This window comes from Argentina silus (genome assembly GCF_951799395.1).
Source record: "Argentina silus genome assembly, chromosome: 11".
In the NCBI taxonomy this organism is placed as follows: domain Eukaryota; kingdom Metazoa; phylum Chordata; class Actinopteri; order Argentiniformes; family Argentinidae; genus Argentina; species Argentina silus.
The window spans coordinates 7,255,761-7,279,846 of NC_139665.1; the positions used below are offsets into that span (position 1 = coordinate 7,255,761).

Sequence of the window (24,086 nt, forward strand, 5' to 3'; positions counted from 1 at the left end):
ACAGTTTTTCCAAGTTCAGTAACTTTTGGCCCATTACCACAGATCACACACTTTCCTAGCAACGGCTGCAGGTTTGTGTGTATCTGACACTTGTTCTCACACAGTGTCACATACACAGAAGCCAACAACATTCCTTGCACAAAATCCCGGATGTTATACCAAGACACGTCCTTCCTATCTCAGCGAATGGGGTTGTAGAATGCTTGACTGAACCGTCTAATGGCCAATGAAAGGGAACTATTTTCATGTGAGGGGAGGGCTTTCAACCTAAACTGTCAAAAAGAGGCGGAGATACTTCCTTTCTTGGCCGAGTTGGCAGATGAGAGAAGTGCCACAAGGACGATTAAGTTTCTGTCCCCCACATTTAAACTGTGAAGATGGCACCCAGCACACAACTGAATGAGTCGGTGTCCGACGTACGGAAGGGAATTCGTGCAATCCTGCTCGGACCGCCTGGTGCCGGGAAAGGAACACAGGTGACTAATGCTAAATTAGCTAGCTGGCTAGCTTAGAAAGTGCAGAGAAATGGGTGACCGCATGGCCGTCACCGCTAGCCAACGTTCTCTACGCATACTTTCTCTCATACACACACACCGTGAAGTTAAGTCTGAATTAGAAAGTACGCTCCAGTCGTGTAATTGTGCATTAAAGTCGGAGAAAGTATCCAGTTGAATCCTCGTCGAAGGCTGTAGTGTAGAAGCGACTTTGGCTGGACAGTGATGAACTTCCCTGCTCTCCCGAATACATTAATTCCTTTCACAGCTCTGATCAGTATCTCTGTCATGGTGAACTTGCAGCCACAATATAGCCATGCCAGACAATGCTCATAGTGCTGTCTCAGAGGAGTCGCGTTGCTAATAGTTTATGTGTGAAGGGTCATGATGAAAAGGGCTGCAGCCAAGATAACGCCTCAATGTCACCTTCGGCGTCTAGACTAATGTCCGCTGGACTCTACACACTACCTGCAAACAGCCTCGTTTTTAATACCTGCGTGAAATGTGTAAACATACTTACTTGCCCCACAGAAATCTAGAAAGATACTTTCCTTATACAAGCAGAACAGATATTGCTACACGAAAATGTATGCCTGCAGTGTTCTTTTACTTTCTTGCCTTCCTCGGTACACTGTAGGCCTACCAGTTTGATACTCTTCATAATTGCATGGCTTTGAAGTAAAACGTTCTCTGTGGTAAGATAACTAGGTAATATTCCCTTCAGGGCTCTTAAGGGTTCTAATGGTTTGAAGAATTGGTAATGGAAATAAGATAATGATTTTCCATGCTTTTCAGAGTTAACTTTGAAATATGAGACTTGATGTACCAACAGTTGCCTTTGTGTCCCTACCCCCCCAGGCCCCCCGCCTGGCGGAGCAGTACTGTGTGTGCCACCTCGCCACGGGGGACATGCTGAGGGCCATGGTGGCGTCTGGCTCAGAGCTCGGCCAGAGGCTTAAAGAGACCATGGATGCTGGAAAACTGGTAAGGTGTGTGTGTGTGTGCCTCTGTGCTATTTAAGATCATTTATGCGTGTGTGGAACGCATTAGAAAATGAACATCTGTTTTGACAAGTTCCTGTGTGCAGTGTCTGTCCGGGTTCTCACCAAACCTCTTCCTGTCAATCGCCCGCAGGTCAGCGATGAGATGGTAGTAGAACTCATAGAGAAGAACCTGGACACGCCCCCTTGTAAGAAAGGCTTCCTGTTAGACGGCTTCCCTCGCACAGTGAAACAAGCAGAGATGGTGAGGTTTGGTCGGAGCTCTGATTCCACTTGGTTGTCCGTCACCAGACCAAAACATTTACCGTTCATCCTGCATATTAACCTGTTCTCTGCTCCTGTGTGTGTCGTCTCCCTGTAGCTGGATGGTTTGTTGGAGAAGCGAACAGAGTCGTTGGACTCTGTGATCGAGTTCTCCGTCGACGATTCTCTACTGATGCGCAGGATCTGTGGCAGGTAGGAGAAACGGAGGATGGAACAGTCATGGGGAGCAGTGATGTATGTCTTAGCTGTTATAGGGTAAGGGTTAGGAGAGGAGCAAGAGGAGTGTGGGTGGGGCAGAGAGAGAGGAGTGTTGAGTTGGTGTTGTGACATGCATCATCTGACCCACTGATCCTCTCCTCTTCAAGACTAATTCACCAGCCAAGCGGACGCTCTTACCATGAGGAGTTCAACCCACCCAAAGAGCCCATGAAGGATGATGTAAGCACACCTAACCCCCTTTTCTAACCTCCCCCTCACTGACTACCATACAGTATCCCCATTTCAGGATAGAGGCCAGGGCTCGAGACTAGGGGCGTCCCGTTGTCCCAGGGACTATTTAAAAAAAAAAAAAAAAAAAAAGTCTGGCATTGTTCAAAATGTACAGATCTTGATGTACGCTTTGTTCCCTCCCTGAACTCACTAAATATATATATATATATACACACACACACACTGTACATCTCAACAGGGAAGCACTATTTTTGGCACCAGTCACTGCACAGTGCCCTGCAGTTCTGTCCATGGCCACACGGTGTAGCTGGCTTCTCTACAGGATTGCTGCCCTGACCAACCTATGTTGGCAAATAAAATAGCAAAAAGGGTTTTAATTTGGGACTGTTGAGTTTGGGTTAGTTAAAATTGCTCATCAGGTTGTTTCTGGGATGTGATGATAAAAGTGATTCTCAAGCCCTCATCAGGGCAGCACGTGTTAGTGGGTCATCTAATGCAGCTCAAGTGTTTGTGCTCAAAAGTGTTTTAGACAAACATGCACTTTTAAGACCTGTGTTTTTGACCAAGTGTGTGTCTGTGTACGTGTGTAATGTGAGAAAAGCTGCGGCTCATTTGCAAACAAAGAGCCTTTCACAGTGACGCACAATCCCTCGGCTGGGCGCTGCTCGTTGCTACTGGCTTTGAGCTCTTGTTTCAGAGGCTCAACACAGATGGCTTTCAGTATACAATCAAGAGATGGTTCTCAATGTTTAACTAGATTAATGGGAAGAAGATACTAAGGAAAATGTACCCAATGTTTCTGTAAAACATGACTTCAGTTTTCATGTTGCATTGTGTAATGCAATTTAGCTTCTATTAGCTTTACTAGTAGGCTCCTGTCACCGCCCCTTTAAGACAAGCTTTCTTAGCTTACATCCCATAAAAGGTAATTAGCCCTTTAAGACAAATGTGTTTCAAAAGAGAAGGCCATCTACAGCTGCCATGCTCTTGAAGACATTGAAAGTAAACTCAACAAGTGAACTGATAACAGCTCTGTTTGCCTGCGTTCTGATTTCAATAAGTTGTGAGTTATGCTGTGTGACTCACGGCTGTGTCTTAGTATCAGTGTGGAGGCTGTTGTGCACAAGCAGCAGTTTTTGAACTAAATGATGGTGTGGTAATGTAACGCCTTATTGTATTGAAGTCCTGAAATGGACTGTTAGCTGTCATATAGATATACACTCACCGAGCACTTTAGGAACACTATACTAATAATGGGTAGGGTCTCCCTTTGCTCTCAAAACAGCCTCAATTCTTTGTGGCATTGATTCCACAAGATGTTGGAAACATTCCTTTGAGATTCTGGTCCATGATGACATGTTTGCATCACGCAATTCCTGCAGATTTTTCAGGTGCACTTTCACGCTGTGAATCTCCCGTTCTACCACATCCCAACAGTGTTTTATTTGATTCAGATCCGATGACTGGGAAGGCCACCGTAGAACTCTGAATTCAGTGTCATGTTCATGAAAGCAGTTTGAGACGACTTCTGCTTTGTGACATGGTGCATTATCATGCTGGAACCATAGCCATTAGAAGATGGGAAAATTGTGGCCATGAAGGGATGCACATACTCAGCAACAATACTCAAATAGGCTGTGGCATTCAAGCGATGATTAATTGGTATTAACGTGTGCCAAGAAAACATTCCCCACACCATTACACCACCTCCACCATGAGAAGGTGTACAGGTATTCCTAATGAAGTTGTTGGTGAGTGTGTGTGTGTATATATAGATTCACCTTCTTCATGTTTCCTCCCCTTGCAAGTCACAATAACAATCAATCTAAGGCAACTTTGTCCATAAATACTTCAGATGGAGTCCTTGCCTGATGACCCCTGTTTGACCCCTAACCGCTGTTTTCTCGCCCCCATCAGGTGACGGGGGAGCCCCTCATGCGCCGTAGTGATGACAACGCGTCAACGCTGCACTCCCGGCTCGAGGCCTACCACCGCCAGACCATGCCTCTGGTCCAGTACTACAGCGCCCGCAGCCTCCACAAGGCCATTGACGCGTCCCAGTCGCCCGACCTCGTCTTTGCCTCCATCCTCGCCGCCTTCTCCTCAGCCGCCACCACTGCCTGTAAAGACCTGGTGCTCTTCATCTAAGCTCCACACCTCCTCCTCCTCTTTCTCCCTCTCTCTCCCAGGACTCTTGTCCAAGGCTCCCCAACTCTCCTCTGCAGTCTTTCTCTCTCAGGATTGTCTTTCACTGTGTTCCTTTATCCTCCCTCCCTTTTGCTCCCTCCACTCTCCGCTCTCTCCATTCTGGTGGGGGGGGGGGGGGGGGGGCTCTCCTCTCCTCTCCCTGGCACCTTTCTCCTTCTTCATGACTTGGGACTTGTGTGGACTGCTGCTGGAATCTACAGACATTGGATTAGTTGATAATGATGTGGATTTGTTGATGTTAACACATTCTGGAGTTAGCTAGAAGTCGGAAGACGGGCTCATTGTAATGCATGGAGGGGAATGAGGAACTGTATCAAACGTGTGTCCTGCCTCCCCTGATACTCATCATAGTAACGGTCCCTGTGCTTGGGAGTATAGTGAGCATGCAGTCGGGGATAGGAACACGATTGCGCAAGTGCACACAAGGTAAAGCGTAAAAAAAAAAAGAGTAAGATATCGACTCCTCCGCTTTCACACCTTGTGTGCGTGAAGTGTTGTTGTTTCTGGTGCAAAGCTACACATACAAAACACAACCTGTCGCTCCAACAGTTGGTGAGAGCAGCACCAGCTAAAGCTGTATTCTCAAGTGTTTGTGTCCCTGCGGCCCAGACCTCCACCCTTCCCCTGCAGCGTGACCCTAGGCTCTACCCAATGTTGATCTAAAGCGTCTTGGTGTCAGCAGGGCTGGTACACTAACCCTATGCTTTAACATGTTAGGGATGCAACCTTCACAGAGAAGGGTGGAGGGTTGGGACCCTGGGACTAAATACTGGTTTCTATCTTTCTCTTTCCCTTTGTCCCCCCTCTCTGTAGTCACCCCTGGTCTCTCTATTGGTCATAATATTTGCATGCTGACACAGATAAACAGGTACTTAATTGATCCCTGAGGGGAAATTAAGGTTTTACAGCAGCTCACATCACAAACATCAACAACAAAATAAAGTGACAATAGAAAATAGAATTAAAATAAAATAGACATCTGAAACATTATATACAGTAAGAACAGTCCAGTATGATTTAACATCCCCCAGCCTGACTCTGATCACCCCGATTGAGCCAGCCGGAGGAGGAGTTGTACAGTCTTATTGCGGCAGACAAAAAATATCTCCTGTAGCGCTCCTTAGTGCAACGTGGTTGTAATGATCTGTTGCTAAAGGAGCTTCTCTGCTCTGCCACAGTGACATGTAGGGGATGGGAGGGATTGTCCATGATGGCCAGGAGTTTGGTCCTCATCCTCCTATTGGCCACCTCCTCCAGTGTCCAGGGTGACACCGAGGACACAACCAGCTTTTCTAATAAGCTACTTCAGCCTCTTGGTGTCACCTTTCTTGATGCTGCCCCCCCAGCATATCACCACGTACAGCGCAGCGCTGGCCACCACTGACTGGTAGAACATGTTCAGCAGAGTCCTGCACATGCCAAAGGACCTGAGCCTCCTCAGGAAATAAAGCCGGCTCTGGCCCCTCTTGTACAGGTCATCTGTATTACCAGTCCAGTCCAGTTTATTGTCCAGGTGCACCCCCAGGTACTTATAGCTCTGCACCACCTCCACGTCTTCTCCCTGGATGGAAATAGGAGACAAGACCTTTTGTCTTGCTGATATTGAGTAGCAGGTGGTTCTGCTCACACCACTCAACAAAACTGTCCACCAGTCCTCTGTACTCAGTCTCCTGGCCTCCAATGATGTATCTTACAATAGCAGAATCGTCTGAGAACTTCTGCAGATGGCAAATATCTGTGTTGTGCCTGAAGTCTGAGGTATGGAAGGTGAAAAGGAAGGGAGCCAGAACTGTCCCCTGGGGGGCGCCCGTGCTGCTCACTACCCTGTCCGACACAAATCCCTGCAGCCGTACAAACTGGCCTGTTGGTCAGGTAATTCGTAATCCATGAAACAATGGGGGAGTCCACCTGCATCCTCAACAGCTTATCCGCAAGTAGTAAGGGCTGTATGGTGTTAAATGCACTGGAGGAGTCAAAGAACATGACCCTCACAGTGCTGCCAGCCTTACCTAAATGGGAGTGAGCTCTGTGTAGCAGGTAGATGATGGCATCATCCATACCAATGTCTGCCTGGTAGGCAAACTGCAGGGGGTCCAAGGATGTCTTCACCAGGGGCCTCGTGTGCTAGCACCAGTCTTTCCATGGTCTTCATGATGTGGGTTGTCAAGGCTACCGGCATATAGTCATTCAGAACACTGGGGTTCCTTTTCCACATTGATGGGACCTTTTCCAGACTGAGGTTCAGGTTAAAGAGGTTCTGGAGTACTCCACACAGCTGGTCCACCCAGACTTTGAGCATCCTTGGGCTCACACCTTCAGGGACTATCATTAATCTCCTCTGAATGTTTGTGTTTTACTCTCAGGATGGTGAGGAATCCAGTAAGCTGACCATGGCCTAGCCCTAGTCCAGTAGGCTTCTGAGTCAAGCTATAGACCAATAGGCTGCAGATAGCTGTTCTTTTGAGCATGACTGTTAATGGCAGCTACCAAAACAATGTATACTGCACTAAGTTAAGCTTTAATTTCTGTAGTTAAGTTCACGATCAGAAATGATTGTTAATGTGCCAAGGCACATTGTAGTTCAGTGTTAATGTAAATACAAGCTTGAATGTAAAGCTTTATGCTTGTTAAATGTAAATGAATGTTAAATGCACTACATTTGAAATTTGCCCAAAAGGTAATTGCACTATAGACGACAGACAGTATGATGTGTATGATATGTTATTCAGTCGAATGTGCACAAGGACATTTTTGGTTTGGGTTTGTCAAAGGTACAACTGTCTTATTTCTGCACATGTTCTGACCTTTTGCAGATTTTAGTAACCAAAATACAGACCTTTTCCTTAAATGTCTCCATGTTTAATTCATCTGAGACTTCTCTCTTCTTTCTGTTTTGCAGCTGTTTGAATCCCAGCTTCTCCCATCCAGTCCAGTCCTGGCGAGAGAACAGAAGGGAGGGAGGGAGGGAGGGAGGGAAAGGGAAGAGGAGATATTGTACTGTGACATTAGCACTTCATGTGAGGTCATGCTGGGGTATTAGTGTGCTCATTGCAGTGCATTCTGGGAATAAGTGAAGCCATCTCGTAATTGACTTGATCATGTTAACCTTAGAATAAACGGAAGTCGCTTTTCTACAATCATTAAACATTTTTGCAGACTCTTTTTCCTGCATGGTACTAACTCGGCCACTAATACTAATACTCATAGGTATGGTTGAATATTGGGTATAGTTGGATGTTTATGTTAGGAATGTATTTGTATTACACAGCCTAGGCATTTTTTCATATCATGTTGTGGTTTTACATACGGAATGGACATCCAACTGGACATTTAAATTAATGTAACACTTCTGGAATAATAAACTACTGGATATCTACTGTTCCCTCTCATCCTCTCAAGTAACAATGAACTGACAGGGTGACACATGGGTGGGATTTTATTATTATTATTTATTTGTAACTTGATGTGTTCCCGGGAAAACCACATAATAGAAACGTTGGCCAGTTGAGAATTTCATTCCACAGAATCAAAGTATTTCCGTATCAGTTGGTTATATGCAAACACTTGGTTTACGGTAAATGCATTTGGGCTTCAAAAGGTGATGTCACTGGGTGGGGTTTCCGTAGTGTTTGTGCGTTGCGTCACGGACCGGGGCTTTCCTCCATGACGTGAGAGAAAGCGAAGAATCGAGCTGCGAACATTATTCTGTAGCGCTCCGAGAAGGGGACAAGGCGCTTGTTTCTCACGTTTATTCTGAAGCTCCAGCCCAAATATACGCTGTCACTGCCGCCCGCCACTGATCCCAATCCGTCGGAGCTGGAATTGAACGATAGGAATTCATAACGCCTTTTAATAAGGGCCACTGCGCATCGGAGAATACCCAGAGCTGGTCCCAGAAAACGCTTTCCGACCTACCCCAAAGGTAAAGAAGTCTGCCATAGAGGGCCGTAACATGAATGACCGTCCGAATGTTTCCGCATTTTCATGTTTATTATGCCTGTTAACATGTTGTCTCTGATACTAGCAGACACATAACAGGGTATAGAGAACCAGTTTTGCTCTCGGATGTGTAACAGTTTGTTTAACAGTCATCTTAAAGGAAATGACTAGGAATGACTAGGTGTAGCATTTCGTGCCTGTTTGAACCTGATAGTTCAGCACAAACTCATTTCATTAGGATCCACTGTCAGGGTAGGTAGTGATGCACTGTCTTGGTCATTACACAGGAGTAGTGTTGTGTATTTGTTTAAGAGCTTATAACGTAGTCCTGCATGTGTTCAATGTGGAAATATGGGTGAACGTACTGTGGTGGTGTACGTCTCATGATCTAGTACAAGCTGCTTGTTCGAAAATGCCTGTTGGATACCTTCTCATTCTGCTTCTCCTCTTTCATCCATTCATCCGCTGATGCCACCACTCCCCTGTTTGTCCTGAAAGCTGTATATTCAGGCCAAGATATTAATATCATCCCATTGATGCAGGCGAGAGGTGACGACATGCACACAGTTTAACCCTGTATATTATTCGGATGGTTCTAGTTATTATCAGCTAATAATAGGATCAGTCCTCCCAACCTTAACCAGTACATTAGCCATACGTTGGGTTCTAACGTAAGGACAACCCTCAAGTAACATCAGCCATATGTTGGGTTCAAACATAACCACAACCCTCAGGTAACATCAGCCGTACGTTGGGTTCTAGCATAACCACAACCTTCAGGTAACCCTCAGGTAACAGCAGCTTCAGCAATCAGCAATCAGGCAGCCACATTATGCCTACGCTCCACACTCTTCTCCCCTGATATGGACTCTTCATCAGTATCTCTCATCTCATCTCTCGACATCTCACTACCCGTCCCTGCCTTCCATGGCCACTGGATGTTAGACACTGGCCTGTGGTGGTGGTGGTGGTACGGGGCTCAAGGGCTGTAGTGTGGGTCTGGGCACTGGCCTGGGTGGTGATGGTAGGGCGGAGCTAAGGGGCTGTTTCGGCTTGGGCCTGCTCCGTGCCATTGCCCAAGGCTCAACATTAAACATTCAACAACTCAGCAGTTTGCCTCTTGAGCGCTTCTCTAATTATAGAACCATCACAGCCCGATTCCCCCCTTTCTTTCTCTCTCTCTCTCTCTCTCTCTCTCTCTCTCTGAGTTAGTGGAGTTGTGGTTGTGGTACATGTATTTATGTGTTTATCGTATGAGCATTTTTAATGTATGCTTGAAGGTCTATATGTCTGTGAGTGTGTCATTCTGCCTGTTATATTATGTGTGAAAAGGGGTGTATCCTGTTTCTGTCTGTCTGTCTGTCGGTCTATCTGCGTGCATGTCTGCCTGTCTGTCTGTCTGCTTGCCTGCTTGTCTGTCTGCCCTACTTACATATTCTGTCGCTCCATTTCCTGTGAAAAAGGATGTGGGACTGTGCACAACAGATGATCTCTCATCTCACTTCTGAGGTAAATTCCAAGGAAAAGCCAGATTGTTCCGCTGGCACAACTAATCTAAACTCTCACAGTGTTCATCCCTTCAGCACTGGAGGCCCCCTACAGGGTTTCTCAACACTTTGAATCAATGATTTGTCAGAAAATAGCTTCAGCAGAACATTATGCTTCATTTTAACCTACTTAACACATAATCCAGGGGAGGCTGGTTGAGGTGGAAATCGTAGGATGGGCTCATTGTCAATGCATGGAATGGATTCATTCCGCTCCATGCATTACAATGAGCCCGTCCTCTGATTTCTACCTCCATCAGCGTCCCCTGGTGGAATCACACCTGACCCAACTGGCCTGGCTGTGTGCAGTGGCCTTGGTTAGCTCAGCCCTTCTAGAATGCAGCTGAGACATCCTGTCTTTGTCAGAAAACGTGAGCAAGGGAGACAGAGAAAGAGAAGGAATGAGAGAAAAAGGGATAGAGGTGGAGAGCAAGAAACAAAAAGATGTGTGAGAGAGAGAGGGAGAGATGGAGAGATACAAGGAAGAGCAAGATGGCGAAAGAGAAAGGAAAGATTGACTGTGCACCACAGACCAGCTCTGATTTCACTTCCGAGGTAAATTCCAAGGAAAAGCCAGATTGTTCCGCTGTCTCTGGCACAACTCATCGAAACTCCCACAGTGTCCATCCCTTCAGCACTGGAGGCCCCCCACAGGGTTTCTCAACACTTTGAATCAATGATTTGTCAGAAAATAGCTTCAGCAGAACAGAGAAGTGCAAGATGGCGAAAGAGAATGGAGACATAGACACAGACAAAGGCAGATAAAAAGATCAAAATTGATCCTATCCCTCGACCCGACCCCGAGACACGTACTGGGGTGAATACGACAATTTGTTTGTTAGTTTTGTTTCATTTACATTTATTCAAATACGGTTTTGTATTTACCGAGTCATTATTCAATCGTTGTTATTTATATTTAGCCCACTTCGTAGCTCTTGGTGACCTTTGCTTCATTTAAAAGGTGTTTTTTGGACGAGATTAAACATGTCTTGAAATATCTTAAGGTTAGATAAAATATTTATAAGGTTAGATAAAATCATAGTAAACAGCCCTTTGGACAACAGATTAAAACTTAATATATAACAACTAAGAACACAAAGATACAATCGGGGGATAACTCTAACCCTCTCCTTTGGTGGGAGAAGAGGACCCCGCCTAATGGAGGGTAAAGACCCCTGCTTGAACTGTTGTATATCTAGAAGTGAGAAGCAGGGTTTGAACTATTGTGTATCTAGAAGGGGAGGTGCAGGATTTGGGGTTTAGCTCTGTTAGAGAAGCAATGCAGCTTTCGTGACTCACCTCATTGTATAACAGCAATCAGGTCTCTCTCTCTCTCCTGTTATCTCACCATTGACTCTCTCTCTCTCTCTCTCTCTCTCTAAGAGAGAGAGAGAGAGACAGACCTCACTACTTAACACCTTTCATAAACAGAGAGAGTTCACTACTTGACTATTTGAAAGAAGAAGAGCAAGAAACAAAGAGCAAGACAGACACACAGACTGACTAAGGTAAAGAAGAGAGGGGATAGAAGAAAGGTTTCTTGCGGTTACATTTTGTATGACTTATTCATCATTGTGAATTTGATGAGAGAGTGAGAGAAACTGCATGCAGGTAGGTTTGCAGGGCCCGTGAGGAGAGGATCCTAGGGTGTTGAGGTGAAACAGACGTCAAGTTGTTGCAAACAGTAGCCCCGCAATTCAACTTGCTCCGACCAAACTTCGAACTTGCGACCTCTGGCTTGCCAACACAGGCTGTGTGTCTCAAATACCCCATGTAAACCAGCTACGCTATCGAAAAGCCAGCTCTTTGACAGCACAAGTGGGGGTATTTGAACTTGAGGAGTGAGTTTACCATCTCAACTCGGTTACAGAGGTTTCAGTGTCTGCGTTACGAGACCAAACAAACAGAGAACCAACTGGCCTCACGTTAGTGTTCACAAAGGTCAACAACGTCTCTGTCAAGAGGCCCTGAGTAGTCGACTCACAAGCGGTAGTCGGGAAGCAGATAACAAGCTCTGACAGTTTTTCAAAACAAGACATGAAGCTATTAGGAGACGCTTCAAGGCAGAATAATTTGAGGAATTGTTATTCATTGGTCCATCCTACAGTCTCACTGTCTATCTATCGTCCAAACCATGTTTCAAGTTTTCCCACTAACTTGTTTCTCTAGTTATTTTTATGCTCTGTACCCATGATGGAACAGTGGCCCTTCCCCCAGTGGGCCGAGCAGGGTGGAGAGAGACTCCCATGGTAACTGCTGAGATATCATGGAATCTGTTTACATGTGTGCTGTTAGGGGTTGTGCAAGCATAGCATGAGATCTCATTCTTTGGTGCTGATATCTGTCAATCACCCACCCAGTATCTCAATAACCAGTATTTGGACCAATCATGCCTGTCCATGTTGGTTCAGCTCTTTCCCCTTGGTCAGCTTTGGCTGAATGGCTGAAGTCAGATGTGCTCAGGGTCACTGCACATGAAACAGGTACCACCTGTTTGTCAATCTGTGTGTTTGTCTGTCTGTCTGTCTGTGTCTGTCTGTCTGTCTCTGTCTGTCTGTTCCTCTCAGCCCTAAATCATAATCAGGTTTGCGATGTCATTGGCCAGTAGTCAAGAGGACAGCCAAGGAGGAGGAAACCAGGTGTGTGTGTGTGTGTGTGTGTGTGTGTGTGTGTGTGTGTGTGTGCGTGTGTGCGTGTGCCAGAGTCACTGAGTGGGTCGCTGTTTGCTCTGCTCATAGTGAGCATCGCCATGGCAACCGCAGTAGCAGCACAGTGTGAAGTGGAGAAGAGTGACGGTGGGTGAGAGAGAGAGAGAGAGAGAGAGAAAGAGAGTTTCATACTGGCAGAGGAAGACAAAGGGATAGAGAGAGGGAATGAGAAAGGTAAGTTAGGTAGATTGACTAAGCAGGTATGCTTTCTCTAATACATACAGAACAGGTATGATGTGGGTTCATCATATCTTAGTGTGTTTCTATAGCTGTCATCGTCTGGCTGCATCTTACAAGTGTGTGTCGGCATAGCATTATCAGTGTTGATGCCAGTTTTTTTTTTTTGTGTGCGTGTGCGCAATGTATGCAAATTATCCAGACTGTCTGCGTCAAGAGTTATTGGTCAAATCGAAGAGAGAGTGAGAGTGAGAGTGAAAGAGAGAGAGGAGGAGGAAGGAGGGAGGGAGATGTGTATCATACTGAGCATGCTCTTTGGACTAACTTCCTGTACTTCTTTTTAACAGACCAGTCGATTGAGAGTGAGAGACACGCAGAAGAGAGGAAGAGACACACACACGCAGAAGAGACGAAGAGAGAGAGAGATAAAAGAAGATACAATAGGAAAAAACAAACTACCACTGACGCAGATTTATCTTCAGTGATCTCCAAGGTGTTCTCAGGGTTTCTGCGTGAGAAGGTTTGGGGAAACACTTTCTGACGACGACAGTTTCCTGTAATCTGTTTATTTGGTTGACACTTACAGTCATTTTGGACCTCAATGTCTGTTTGGACGCACTCACACCTGTTCCTGTTTCCTCTTTTGATTTTGATACAGTAACTGTGAGAGAGGTGAACACCAGTGGCAGTGGTGTCTCTTGCTTCTGCGTCTATCAGTGGGTTCTGATTGCCTTTGTGAGTTTTGGTGGGTTTTTTTCTATAGGAGCTGTGTCAAAGTATCAGTGACATTCTGGTTCGGGTTTCACAGGAGGACAAATACCTGTGTGTGTGCGCGTGTGGGCGTGCGTGTGTTTGAGAGAGGCTTCCTCTCTCAGTTTGTGTCACTTCTGGGAAATGGGATCAGAAAAGGATTCGGAATCCCCCCATTCGTCTGTCAGCGGTGTTCCCAACCCCAAATGCCGGACCCCGGGCAAGCGGCAGGGAGGCATCTCCTTCCACAGCCTCTTCCACAGCAAGCGGTCCTCCCGGAGCGCCAAGGCGGCCGCCCCACTGGCCCAGCAGCTCCACCACAACCGCCCCCAACATCAACAACAACAACAACCACCACCACAACAACCGCAAATCCCCCCAGCAGCACCCACCGCCTCCACCCCCACCACAGCCCCCCAGGACCCGGCCACCTCGAGCCCGGCGGAGCCCCTGTCCTCCAGCCAGCCTTCCCTGGTGGACCCCCCTGCCTCCGGGGCTGATCTGCTGGAATGTCCCCTGTGCCTGGTGCGTCAGCCTGTGGAGCAGCTGCCGGAGCTCCTGGGGTGCAGCCACCGCTCCTGCCTGACCTGCCTGCGTCAGTATCTGCGCATCGAGATCACGGAGAGCCGCGTGCAGCTGAGCTGCCCTGAGTGCGCAGAGCGGCTGTTCCCCCAGCAGGTAGCAGCCATCTTGGACGATGCGGTGCTGCTAGATAAGTACGAGGAGTTCCTTCTGCGCCGCTGCCTGGCCTCCGATCCCGACTGCCGCTGGTGCCCAGCCCCTGATTGCGGGTAAGAGCCAATGGGTGTTTTCCGATGAGCTAAAAATAAAATAAAAGAGTCAATCAAATACAATTGGGGAGCAGTTTTGGGGGAACTATTTCACTGTTTCAATACGATAAAAAGTAAATAGGTCACACTTTACGTATGTTTATGCCAACTGATATAACGCTTGTAAAACACTGAATTGCATCACTTGCAACTGACAGATCTTTGCTTTTATGACAGTTTAGTCAGTCATGTCATAAGGGAGGCTTATTAAAACAGATTATTATCTATTTACAACACTTACAACATGTTGTATTGTGTGTCTATTGTGTGTCTCTAGCAATAGAAGGATACACAAGTGAGAATGAGAAAAAAAAAGTAAAAGTGTAACTAGGTTAGAATGTTGCTGCGTGTGTCATGTGGTCGGAGCAAGGCTGAGAGAAGGCTGCCAGGGAGATGGTTGGAGGTGATTAGGGGAAGTTTCTGTTGAGTACAGGGAGGCGTTGGGCTGTTACGAGCTTGTTGCTATTGTGTGTGTGTGTGTGTGTGTGTGTGTGTGTGTGTGTGTGTGTGTCTGTCTGTGTGTGTGTCTGTCTGTGTGTGTCTGTTCGTGTCTGTGTGTCTGTGTGTGTGTGTGTGTGTGTGTGTGTGTGTGTGTGTGTGTGTGTGTGTGTGTGTGTGTGTGTGTGTGTGTGTGTGTGTGTGTGTGTGTGTGTGTGTGTGTGTGTGGAAGGTCAGCACATATCCTCTGCGGTGGTTAGGGAGGGGAAGGCCTGTGTTTGGTAATATCAACCCAGTGACAGGGTGGGACTGTCAGCCAGCCCGGAGATGACCTACATCTAGAACACTCAGCTACTAGTATGACTCATTACCTCTCCCTGATATACAAAAGAAAGGGTACATTTGGTTTGTGTTTGTGTGTGTGTGTGTTTGTGCGGCAAAGACCCACAGAGTATCTGTATTTGTATATATGGACCTCATGGCCTTGGTTACCCCTCTCTCTCTATCGCTCTCCATCTGTCTCACACAAACCAAAAAGACTCCCCCTGTCTCACACACGCACGCACGCACACACCACACACACACAAAACAAAGACTCCCCCTGTCTCACACACACACATGCACGCACGCATGCATGCACGCACACACGCGCACACACACACACACACACACACACACACACACACACACACACCACACCACACACACACACAAAACAAAGACTCCCCCTGTCACACACACACACACACACACACACACGGTCCTAGTGGATAATGATCACTTTAATTAACGCTGTCTTGTTACTCCTGGCAACATTACCTCTACGCCACATCACTAGTCACCATAGCAACTGACAGCCTGTGGATCAAGTGAAGCAGGGGATTTCTCACATCTGATTGGTTATCTCCCTCTGTCAATCACACATGGTAAAAGCTGAGGGAAATGACCGATGAGAGCTGAAAGGATAAAGCTCTTCAAGAGTTAAAGTGTGCGTGTGTGTGTGTGTGCCTGTGTGTGCGTGTGTGTGTAAGCATGCGTGTGTTTACTCTGAACATGCTGGTTGTCAACAGTGGACTGAAAAAACAAATCCCCACTGATCAAAGCGATGATGTCAGTCAATGTTGTGCTCAACTGTAGCAGAACGAGCCAATCAAATGGAAGCATTAGTATGGAATGTTCTCATAGGAAAAGGCTGCCATGGCAACTTGTGTATCTGCTACTTTGTTGTCCTTTGGCTTAAAGGGAGGGTTCACTATTTTGGGGGAATTTTAAAACAGACATTTTGGTGCTTAAAGGGATGGTTTAGCCTATTTTTATGTTTAGGTGGAATATCATCAAGCGTGCTGAGGAGATTTTGGCATGTCATTTAAAACATTGCTAACTTAGGGTCTGTTGGAATCCTGTCTATCGGAGACGGCGCTGCTAACTGTTAGCCTTTTCTGCGGTAGCAAAGTGGAGAACGGAGAACCGGAGAAGCTTTCACTACTGGCCTATGAGGACAACTCAGAGTAAGATGATATGTCACCTAAATATGAAAATAGACTAAATCATCCCTTTAATGGACCAAGAAGCAGTAGTATGACAGTAGAGGTATGACATCAGTAGTGGTATGTATGACATTAGCAGTGGTATGACATCTGGTTTGACTGGTGTGGAATGCTCGAGGTGAAAGAGAGATTGATGTTCATGTAATCAGATTGAGTGCTCAGCCTGAATACCATAGATGAATAGATGACAACCCCCACCACACACCCTGGTGATCTGTTTATGAAAGGTGTTAAGTAGTGATCTACTTAACATCTTCTCTCTCTCTCTCTCTCTCCTGTTATCTCACCATTGACTCCCTGTCTCTCTCTCTCTCTCTCACTCTCTCTCTCTCTCTCTCTCTCTCCTGTTATCTCACCATTGACTCACTCTCTCTCTCTCTCTCTCTCTCTCTCTCTCTCTCCTGTTAACTCACCATTGACTCCCTGTCTGAAACTGCATTTCGTTGTGTCTGTACTTGTACTCTGCACAATGACAATAAAGTTGAATCTAATCTAATCTAAAGAATCTGTCTCTCTCTCTCAGCTTTGCCGTGATAGCCTCAGGCTGTGCCAGCTGCCCCAGGCTGGTGTGTCGTAGAGAGGGCTGTGGGGCAGAGTTCTGTTACCACTGCAAGCAGGCATGGCACCCCAACCAGACCTGCGACTCGGCCCGCCAGCAGAGGGCGCTCTCCCTGCACACACACAGCAACCACTCACCCAGCTACACGCAGGAGCAAGGGCCCAGTAAGTGCTTGGATGTGTTGGTAGAGAGACCCCTGTCATACACACACACACACACACACACACACACACACACACACACACACACACTGACTGTGCCAGATTTCAATTAATCAATGTTGATATATCGTGTTATCCGATGACATGTGGTCAGTTTAATTTGAGGTTGTATCCCTGATTAATTTCTATCAAAGTGATTATGACTGTACACAGAAGGGGAAGGGAGACAGAGGTGTGACCATAGACAGATGTTTACTGCCATATATATATATATATATACAGTATAACTTCTCCTTTGTTACCTGATTTCACAATGGCTTATTAGTGTTGTAAAGATGATTCTGTGTACAGTGATGATAAACAACACACACACACACACAACCAAATAGCTTCAGTGCAGGAACATTCCAACCAATTACAGTGTATACAATCATTGTATATAATTGAGTTTACAATTTCTGTGATCAAATCAAATATTTCATGATGGCATTATGCCTGTCTTCATAAAGCACCCATCTGATTCTCCTTCCCAGCGCTGAATATCTAGAAGGACTGACAACAATTAACATGCAGTCTTTTTAGTGTTCTCAAAGAACATTCTGTTTTCAGTGATGACAAACTAGAATACACACACACGATGAAATAGCTTCAGGAACATTCCAACCAATTACAGTGTATAGAAGCAGTTTCTTATATTGTATATCATTTATTTTACAATTTGACATGGACTGAGAACAATTAACGTGTAGCCCAGCCCCTCCCTCTGTCTCAGACTGTCCTGTGTTCTCGCTGGCATTCAAAAACAGCCTCATCAGCACACACGATATCCACAACAACACCCTCCATGTCTGGGTTAACTTACCCTCCTCTGTGTGAGCGAACAACACTGAGGTTCCCCCCTGAGGAGAACAACAGATCCCAGATGAGCTGTTCCTCCCTAAGCCCTCCAACCTTAATGAACCAATAGAGGAACAACACAACACTGACAATAGAACAACCTTAATTAACAAATCGAGTGTTATGTTCATTTACCAATAATTAACACAACACTGACACTGAAGGGGGTGAAGCACCACTAACCACTTGGCCACGTTGTCTCCGTCCCCAGCTGATGACATCAAGCCCTGCCCGCGCTGCGGCGCTTACATCATCAAGATGAACGACGGCAGCTGTAATCACATGACCTGCGCCGTGTGCGGCTGTGAGTTCTGCTGGCTCTGCATGAAGGAGATCTCCGACCTGCACTACCTCAGGTAAGGCTTCCCCTCTGACCTCCGACCTCCGACCTGCACTACCTCAGGGAAGGGTTCAGTCCTCACAGCGATTCATGTCTACACAGGTTTGTGATGTTGCCTACAACAGGTTACTTGACTTCTGTCTAAAACACACAACCAAAACCCTACTGGTGTCTACCCTAGGACAAAGTCTATAGGCATAAACACACAGCCCTGGTGTCTACCCTAGGACAAAGTCTATAGGCATAAACACACAGCCCTGGTGTCTACCCTAGGACAAAGTCTATAGGCATAAACAGAAACCCAGAATGGTTTCTAACAGGATGTACCGGGGTCAATGACTCAAGTTAAACTTCATACTGATACATAATGAAAGCTGAAAGAAGGTGTGACTCCCACAGACTCAGTCATGATCTAGATATAAATTGTCATCATTGACTGACCGTATGCACCTTACATCTTACAGTGGAGGTAGAAATCGGAGGATGGGCTCCTTGTAATGAATGGAATGAGGAATGGTATCAAACATGTGTGATTAGGCTTGGTGCATAATAAGTAGTTGCATGGTGAGGTGGTTTCCGTGTCTCGGTGCTGTGTCACATCTAACAGAGAGTTGTCAACCCATAATGACACGATCTTACTTCAGCTTCGGTCCTCTGCTGGGGTGGTGTATCATCACTGATTTGCCTGTTTGAGCTTGAGCTTGTCATTTAAAAAATATATCGCACTCCTCTCCCTGCCTTTCATCTTCCCCCTGTCTCTCTCTCTCTTCCCCTGTCTGTCCCTCCCCTATCTCTCTCCTCCTATATCCCTCTCTCCTCCTGTCTCTCTCTCCTCCCGTCTCTCTCTCTCCTCCCGTCTCTCTCTCTCCTCCCGTCTCTCTCTCCCCCTGTCTCTCTCTCTTCCCCGTCTCTCTCTCTCCTCCACCTATCTCTCTCAGCCCATCAGGGTGCACCTTCTGGGGGAAGAAGCCGTGGAGTCGTAAGAAGAAGATCCTGTGGCAGCTGGGGACTCTGATCGGAGCCCCGGTGGGCATCACGCTCATTGCTGGTATCGCTGTGCCTGCCATGGTCATAGGCATCCCCGTCTATGTGGGCCGCAAGGTGAGACCTGGACCAACCAGCCCCAGAGCCCGCACTGAAACACCACATACACGTCATATACATGCTGACAGACGATACTCATGCGTTCATTTCCTGCTTGCATTCCAGTAATTTGGAATCAGTTTCATAATGAGTTGTTTTCATTATGAGTTGTGTAAGTTTCACTAGTTCGGGAACTATTTCGAGAACTATTTCTTGGAAATGCTCACTGCTCATTTCGCACGACACCCTCTAGCGCCTTCTTGTGGGATCTTTGTGGAACTGCAGCTAAAGACGAAAGCCCATATAATAGCTCTCCCACACATTCTAACAAGCTGAACGCACATTGTTGTTAAAAACCCTGGAGTCTTCACAGCTCTCGTAAAACCTTTCAGAATACTCTATCATCACTCTATCACACTATAAACGTAGCTCTGATGATGGTCCAGTTCTGATGCACACTTGGTCTTTGATGATGGTAACAGTACTGACACACACCTGATCTCTGATGTAACAGTTCTGATACACACCTGGTCTCTTACGATGGTGACAGTACTGACACACACCTGGTCTCTGATGATGTAACAGTACTGACACACACCTGGTCTGATGATGGTGACAGTACCGACACACACCTGGTCCCTGATGATGGGAACAGTACTGACACACACCTGGTCTATTTGACAGATCCACGCTCACTACGAGGGGAAGAAGACCTCTCGTCACCGGAGGAACCTGGCCATCACAGGGGGCGTGGCCTTGTCAATCATCACGGCGCCTGTGATCGCTGCAGTCAGCGTGGGTGAGGACGCTGGCGATGTGTAACTGTTATTGTTCTGGTTGTTAGCTTCTGCTCAGTGACAGATGAACCCCCTGAGCTTACTGGAATGGGTTCGCTGGTACAGTGTGCTGTTTGTCCTGATCAAATTCAAGTTTATTTATCATTACATGGGATACGAGTATACAATGCAACGAAATGCTTGGGGCAGAGCAGCTCTTCAACAACATCAAGCAACAATAAAATGTAATAAAAGTTAATAAAAATAATAACAATAACATAAGGTGAATATATATAGCAGCAGGATTTTTTTTGATTGAATATGCTGTATGATGACATCAGTATGCCCTCCCTCAGGTATCGGCGTTCCTATCATGCTGGCATACGTGTACGGAGTCGTACCCATCTCCCTGTGCCGTGGGGGAGGCTGTGGTGTGAGCAGAGGAAAGGGCCGTGGCGTACGGATAGATTTTGACGAGGACGATGGACCAATCACAGGTGATCAAGAGCTATCCTATCAAGATATAAGTATGGAACTACGTCAGTAGGCTACTATGGTGATACGTATGTAACTACGTGATTAAGCTGCCATGGCGATAAGTATGTAACTATGTGATGAGGCTGCCATGGTGATAAGTATGTAACTACATGACTAGGTTACCATGGAGACTTCTGGTTTGTGGAGCATGGCAACATTAGCACCTTTTAAGATACAGATGTTCTAGACACCATGTCACCTCCGAAAATACAAAACAGTCACAACATATTTTAGTCTAAAAATGTCATTTCAACACCTCCCCTCTCTCCACATGGTCCTCCAGTGGCCGACGCGTGGCGAGCCCTGAAGTCTCCCAGCCTGGGGGGGAGCAGCCTGGAGGGGGCGGCCAGCGGCCTCAGCACCACCTCCCCCAGCGAGGGGCTCTCTGTGGCCCCCAGGGGGCTGGGGGACACCCCCCACTTCAACACTCTGGCAGGGGGCGCCCTGGGAGCACGACTGGGCAAATACAGCAAGTATGTTCTTTTTGTCCTGGTTGGTGCTGTGGGAGTGATGTATGTTGGAAGCAGTATTAACTAGCGGACAAGTCAGCTGTAAATTAAGCAAAATTGTTTACATAAGTTACAGTATTGGCCCTTAGGGTAGCTCTGGCCACTTCAAATGTGTTTGCGCTCTAATGCAAGGCGAGCACTGTGTCTTTGGTAAGCACTATAACTTGTGGGTCCTATTGCGTGTGCTCCAGGCTGGAGGTCCAGGGAGGGGAGCTGGCTAAAGAGGGAGCCCAGAGAGAGACAGGTAGCCTGGGGACGGCTAGTGACTGTGCCAGCACCCGGGGAATGGCGGGCTCCGTCCTCTCATCTTACACACTCCCTGACAGGTGAGTCTCTCTCTCTCTCTCTCTCTCTCTCTCTCTCTCTCTCTCTCTCTCTCTCTGTCTCTCTCTCACAGCAGTGGGTGATCTCTCAATATGGAGCCCTTCTCATGTGGAGGGCTGTACATCAATAGCATCAGTTTGGCCAAATATATATTTCATTTGGATGATGATTTCCATCAAACGTATTCTTATCTAATTTGCTCCTCGACAACGTTGGACACTAGAGGGCGCTTCCCTGTACATCGATTTATCCTAATCCTGGACTAAATGACACTTTCACTGGAAAATCTCCATTGAGGATGCTTTTGAGTCTAGGATTATGCTTAATCTGTGTCTGGGAAACCAGCCCAAAGTCATGTGCAAACCTGTCAAATTTATTCTGACATGTACTTAGTAATGTCCTAGGCTAAATGTGATTTTCAAATAGAATATTAATGATGAATGATATACCCTCAGGTGCTGTTTTTGCCTGTAGACTAAGAAAATGTTTGGGTGACAATACGCAGTGGCGTGGATGAATGCAGTCTGTCCACGTTCTAATTGTGCTGTCCATCAAATCAGAAGTCACGGCTCCAGACCTGTTTGAAAACTACTGGCAGCTCTGATGTGAGATGGTGTGGAAGGTGCACTGGCTGTGTGGTATGCCAGTCTAACAAAGCCAGACATCCTGTGTCCTCGTCAATATATTGATTGTCCCTGCTCTCTCCTCCTCTAGGGAGTGCACTAACCTGGAGATCCAGGTGGACATCGAGACCAAACCCAGCCACCTCTGCCTGACCAGCGAGGAGGACCTAACCCCTCCCGCCGCTGCCATGGCGACCTCCTCGGTGGGGGAGGAGCCTCAGGACTGCAGCTCCAGAAGGGGTGGGGCTCTGTCAGGCTCCATGATGGGGCTGTCGCCAGGGGCGTCGCTAAGGGAGGGGCTCCGTGACGTCACCCTGGCCCAGCCCGAGAGCATCCGCAGCGACCTGGAGATGTCGGACACGCAGTCAGACGACATTGCCGAGCTGACGTCAGACGACTGTGACTCTCCTCATCCCAAGAGCTGCAGGGCCCCCCCCCAGCCCACCTGCAGAGCCCTCCACACCTCCGACAGCCTTCACTGTCCCCCAGATAACGTCATCCTCTATGTTTAGGAGTCCCAGAACTCTCTCGATTGCACAAAACCAACACTTTGAAGTTTTAGCTTTTCTTCATTCATTGAATTAGCTTTTTGGTTGTCATTGTTTTGCTGCTTTTCAATTCACAAAAATGTATTACACGCAGACAGCCCATCTACTTGTGTCTGTCTGTCTTTCTATCAACCTGTCAGTTTCCTTATTGAGTATTGTCAGGGTTCTAAACTGAGATTTAATAAAACAACTTTTGTTTAATTCTTGGTTCTAAAATGCCTTGGCTACTAAAGCAAAAAAAGCTAAACAAGTGGTTAAAATTTGCCACAAGAAATCTTGCAAAAATAAAATAAAAAGATGAAACGAGGTGAGATGGCACCAAGCACACCAGTGATTGTGGGTCATGTGGGATTTATTTATTTTCCTATGGATGGAGATGTTTTTAAGGATGTGTGAGTGGCATTTGTGCTAAACTTTGTTTGCTTTTTTCTCTTTTTGCTATTACTGAATGACCTTGAATTTCAGTATTATTTTTGCTGTGCGCATGAGTCTGCATGAGCTGCGTTTGGTATGAAAGCATGCAGGACTTTCACCTGACGTCATAGACAGTGGTGCCCACCGAGTTGACTCCCGAGATTTAGCAGAGCCGTTTAGGAGAAAGTTCCGCAATTCGCTCTTTCACGATTAGTCGCTAGCTATATTACATGTAGTGACATAAAGTAGTTCCGTTGTTTGAACTTTATGCGGTGTAAACAGCAGGCTGGACAATATCCAACAAGAAGCGCAAATAAGTCCACTAGTCGTCCACTTGCCACAAGAATAGGGCTGCGGATGGCAATTCGGGAGTCAATATGGCGGCCACAACCAAACAGTGATGTGGTGCAAGTCATGAACACAAGCGTACTATGTACCAAGTCAAATAGGATGTTTAGTTTGCACAGAGACATGGACCTATAGGTGATTTGCACTTGAATCTTTCCTGCACAGAGGGGCTATTGCTGTGTTAGCTAGCTTAGCATAGTTACGATGTTCAAACAGACTGAGATGAGTACGGAATTTAGACTGTGTCCTCCTGTGGTTTAGACCATGCTTTAGTTTGACCTTGACTAACTCAGTTGCAAAGCACTCCAGAAATCACGTCACTTTCCACTAGGGGTCATGCAGAATGCATTCTTGCTTGAACCATGTGAGAAGTAGGTTTAAAGAGAGATCAATCTCTAGTTATAAATATAAACCACTTCCGGTACACACTCATTATCATGATATTTTAAATTGTCCAATGGTGTCACCATCATGTCAACATTTTCTTAGTAATTTTTGTAATTATATGTTGCTATATTTAATGAAATACCAGACTACATGTCTTCTAGTATGACTAATTGCATAGCCTACTTTGCACACTAGGCTATAATGATGTTTTCCCTTTATTTCTTGTT

General features: G+C 46.4%; 2 protein-coding genes across 5 annotated transcripts; both read left to right on the plus strand.

The window, feature by feature from the left end:
• Positions 1–300: 300 nt before the first annotated feature.
• Positions 301–7,785, plus strand: ak2 (adenylate kinase 2; the record flags this gene model as incomplete). 2 transcript variants are annotated; one of them, XM_083681031.1, is made up of 7 exons in its annotated part: positions 301–476; positions 1,353–1,478; positions 1,629–1,739; positions 1,857–1,951; positions 2,125–2,197; positions 4,127–4,331; positions 7,317–7,785. In XM_083681031.1, exons 1-7 carry the CDS (start codon positions 378–380, stop codon positions 7,322–7,324), a joined length of 717 nt encoding a protein of 238 aa, XP_083537157.1. In that variant the 5' UTR covers positions 301–377. The 2 variants fall into 2 exon arrangements, with proteins under 2 accessions (XP_083537157.1, XP_083537156.1); XM_083681030.1 differs by lacking the exon at positions 7,317–7,785 and having other exon boundaries at positions 4,127–4,357.
• A 317-nt stretch (positions 7,786–8,102) lies between these two features.
• On the plus strand, positions 8,103–23,036 carry rnf19b (ring finger protein 19B). 3 transcript variants are annotated; one of them, XM_083680328.1, is made up of 11 exons: positions 8,103–8,339; positions 12,642–12,785; positions 13,136–14,329; positions 16,877–17,076; positions 18,182–18,326; positions 19,249–19,411; positions 20,078–20,192; positions 20,526–20,666; positions 20,990–21,179; positions 21,407–21,541; positions 22,254–23,036. In XM_083680328.1, exons 3-11 carry the CDS (start codon positions 13,683–13,685, stop codon positions 22,672–22,674), a joined length of 2,157 nt encoding a protein of 718 aa, XP_083536454.1. In that variant the 5' UTR covers positions 8,103–8,339; positions 12,642–12,785; positions 13,136–13,682; the 3' UTR covers positions 22,675–23,036. The 3 variants fall into 3 exon arrangements, with proteins under 3 accessions (XP_083536454.1, XP_083536453.1, XP_083536455.1); XM_083680327.1 differs by lacking the exon at positions 12,642–12,785; XM_083680329.1 differs by lacking the exons at positions 8,103–8,339; positions 12,642–12,785 and adding an exon at positions 12,528–12,542.
• The last annotated feature ends 1,050 nt before the right edge of the window (positions 23,037–24,086 follow it).

What these genes read in the sequence shown, in the direction of transcription:
- rnf19b (XM_083680328.1), top strand. Translation starts at nt 13,683, where the DNA reads ATGGGATCAGAAAAGGATTCGGAATCCCCCCATTCGTCTGTCAGCGGT. An exon ending in TGCCCAGCCCCTGATTGCGG is followed by an intron (nt 14,330 to 16,876) that starts GTAAGAGCCAAT and finishes TCTCTCTCTCAG; the next exon opens with CTTTGCCGTGATAGCCTCAG. An exon ending in GGACGATGGACCAATCACAG is followed by an intron (nt 20,667 to 20,989) that starts GTGATCAAGAGC and finishes ATGGTCCTCCAG; the next exon opens with TGGCCGACGCGTGGCGAGCC.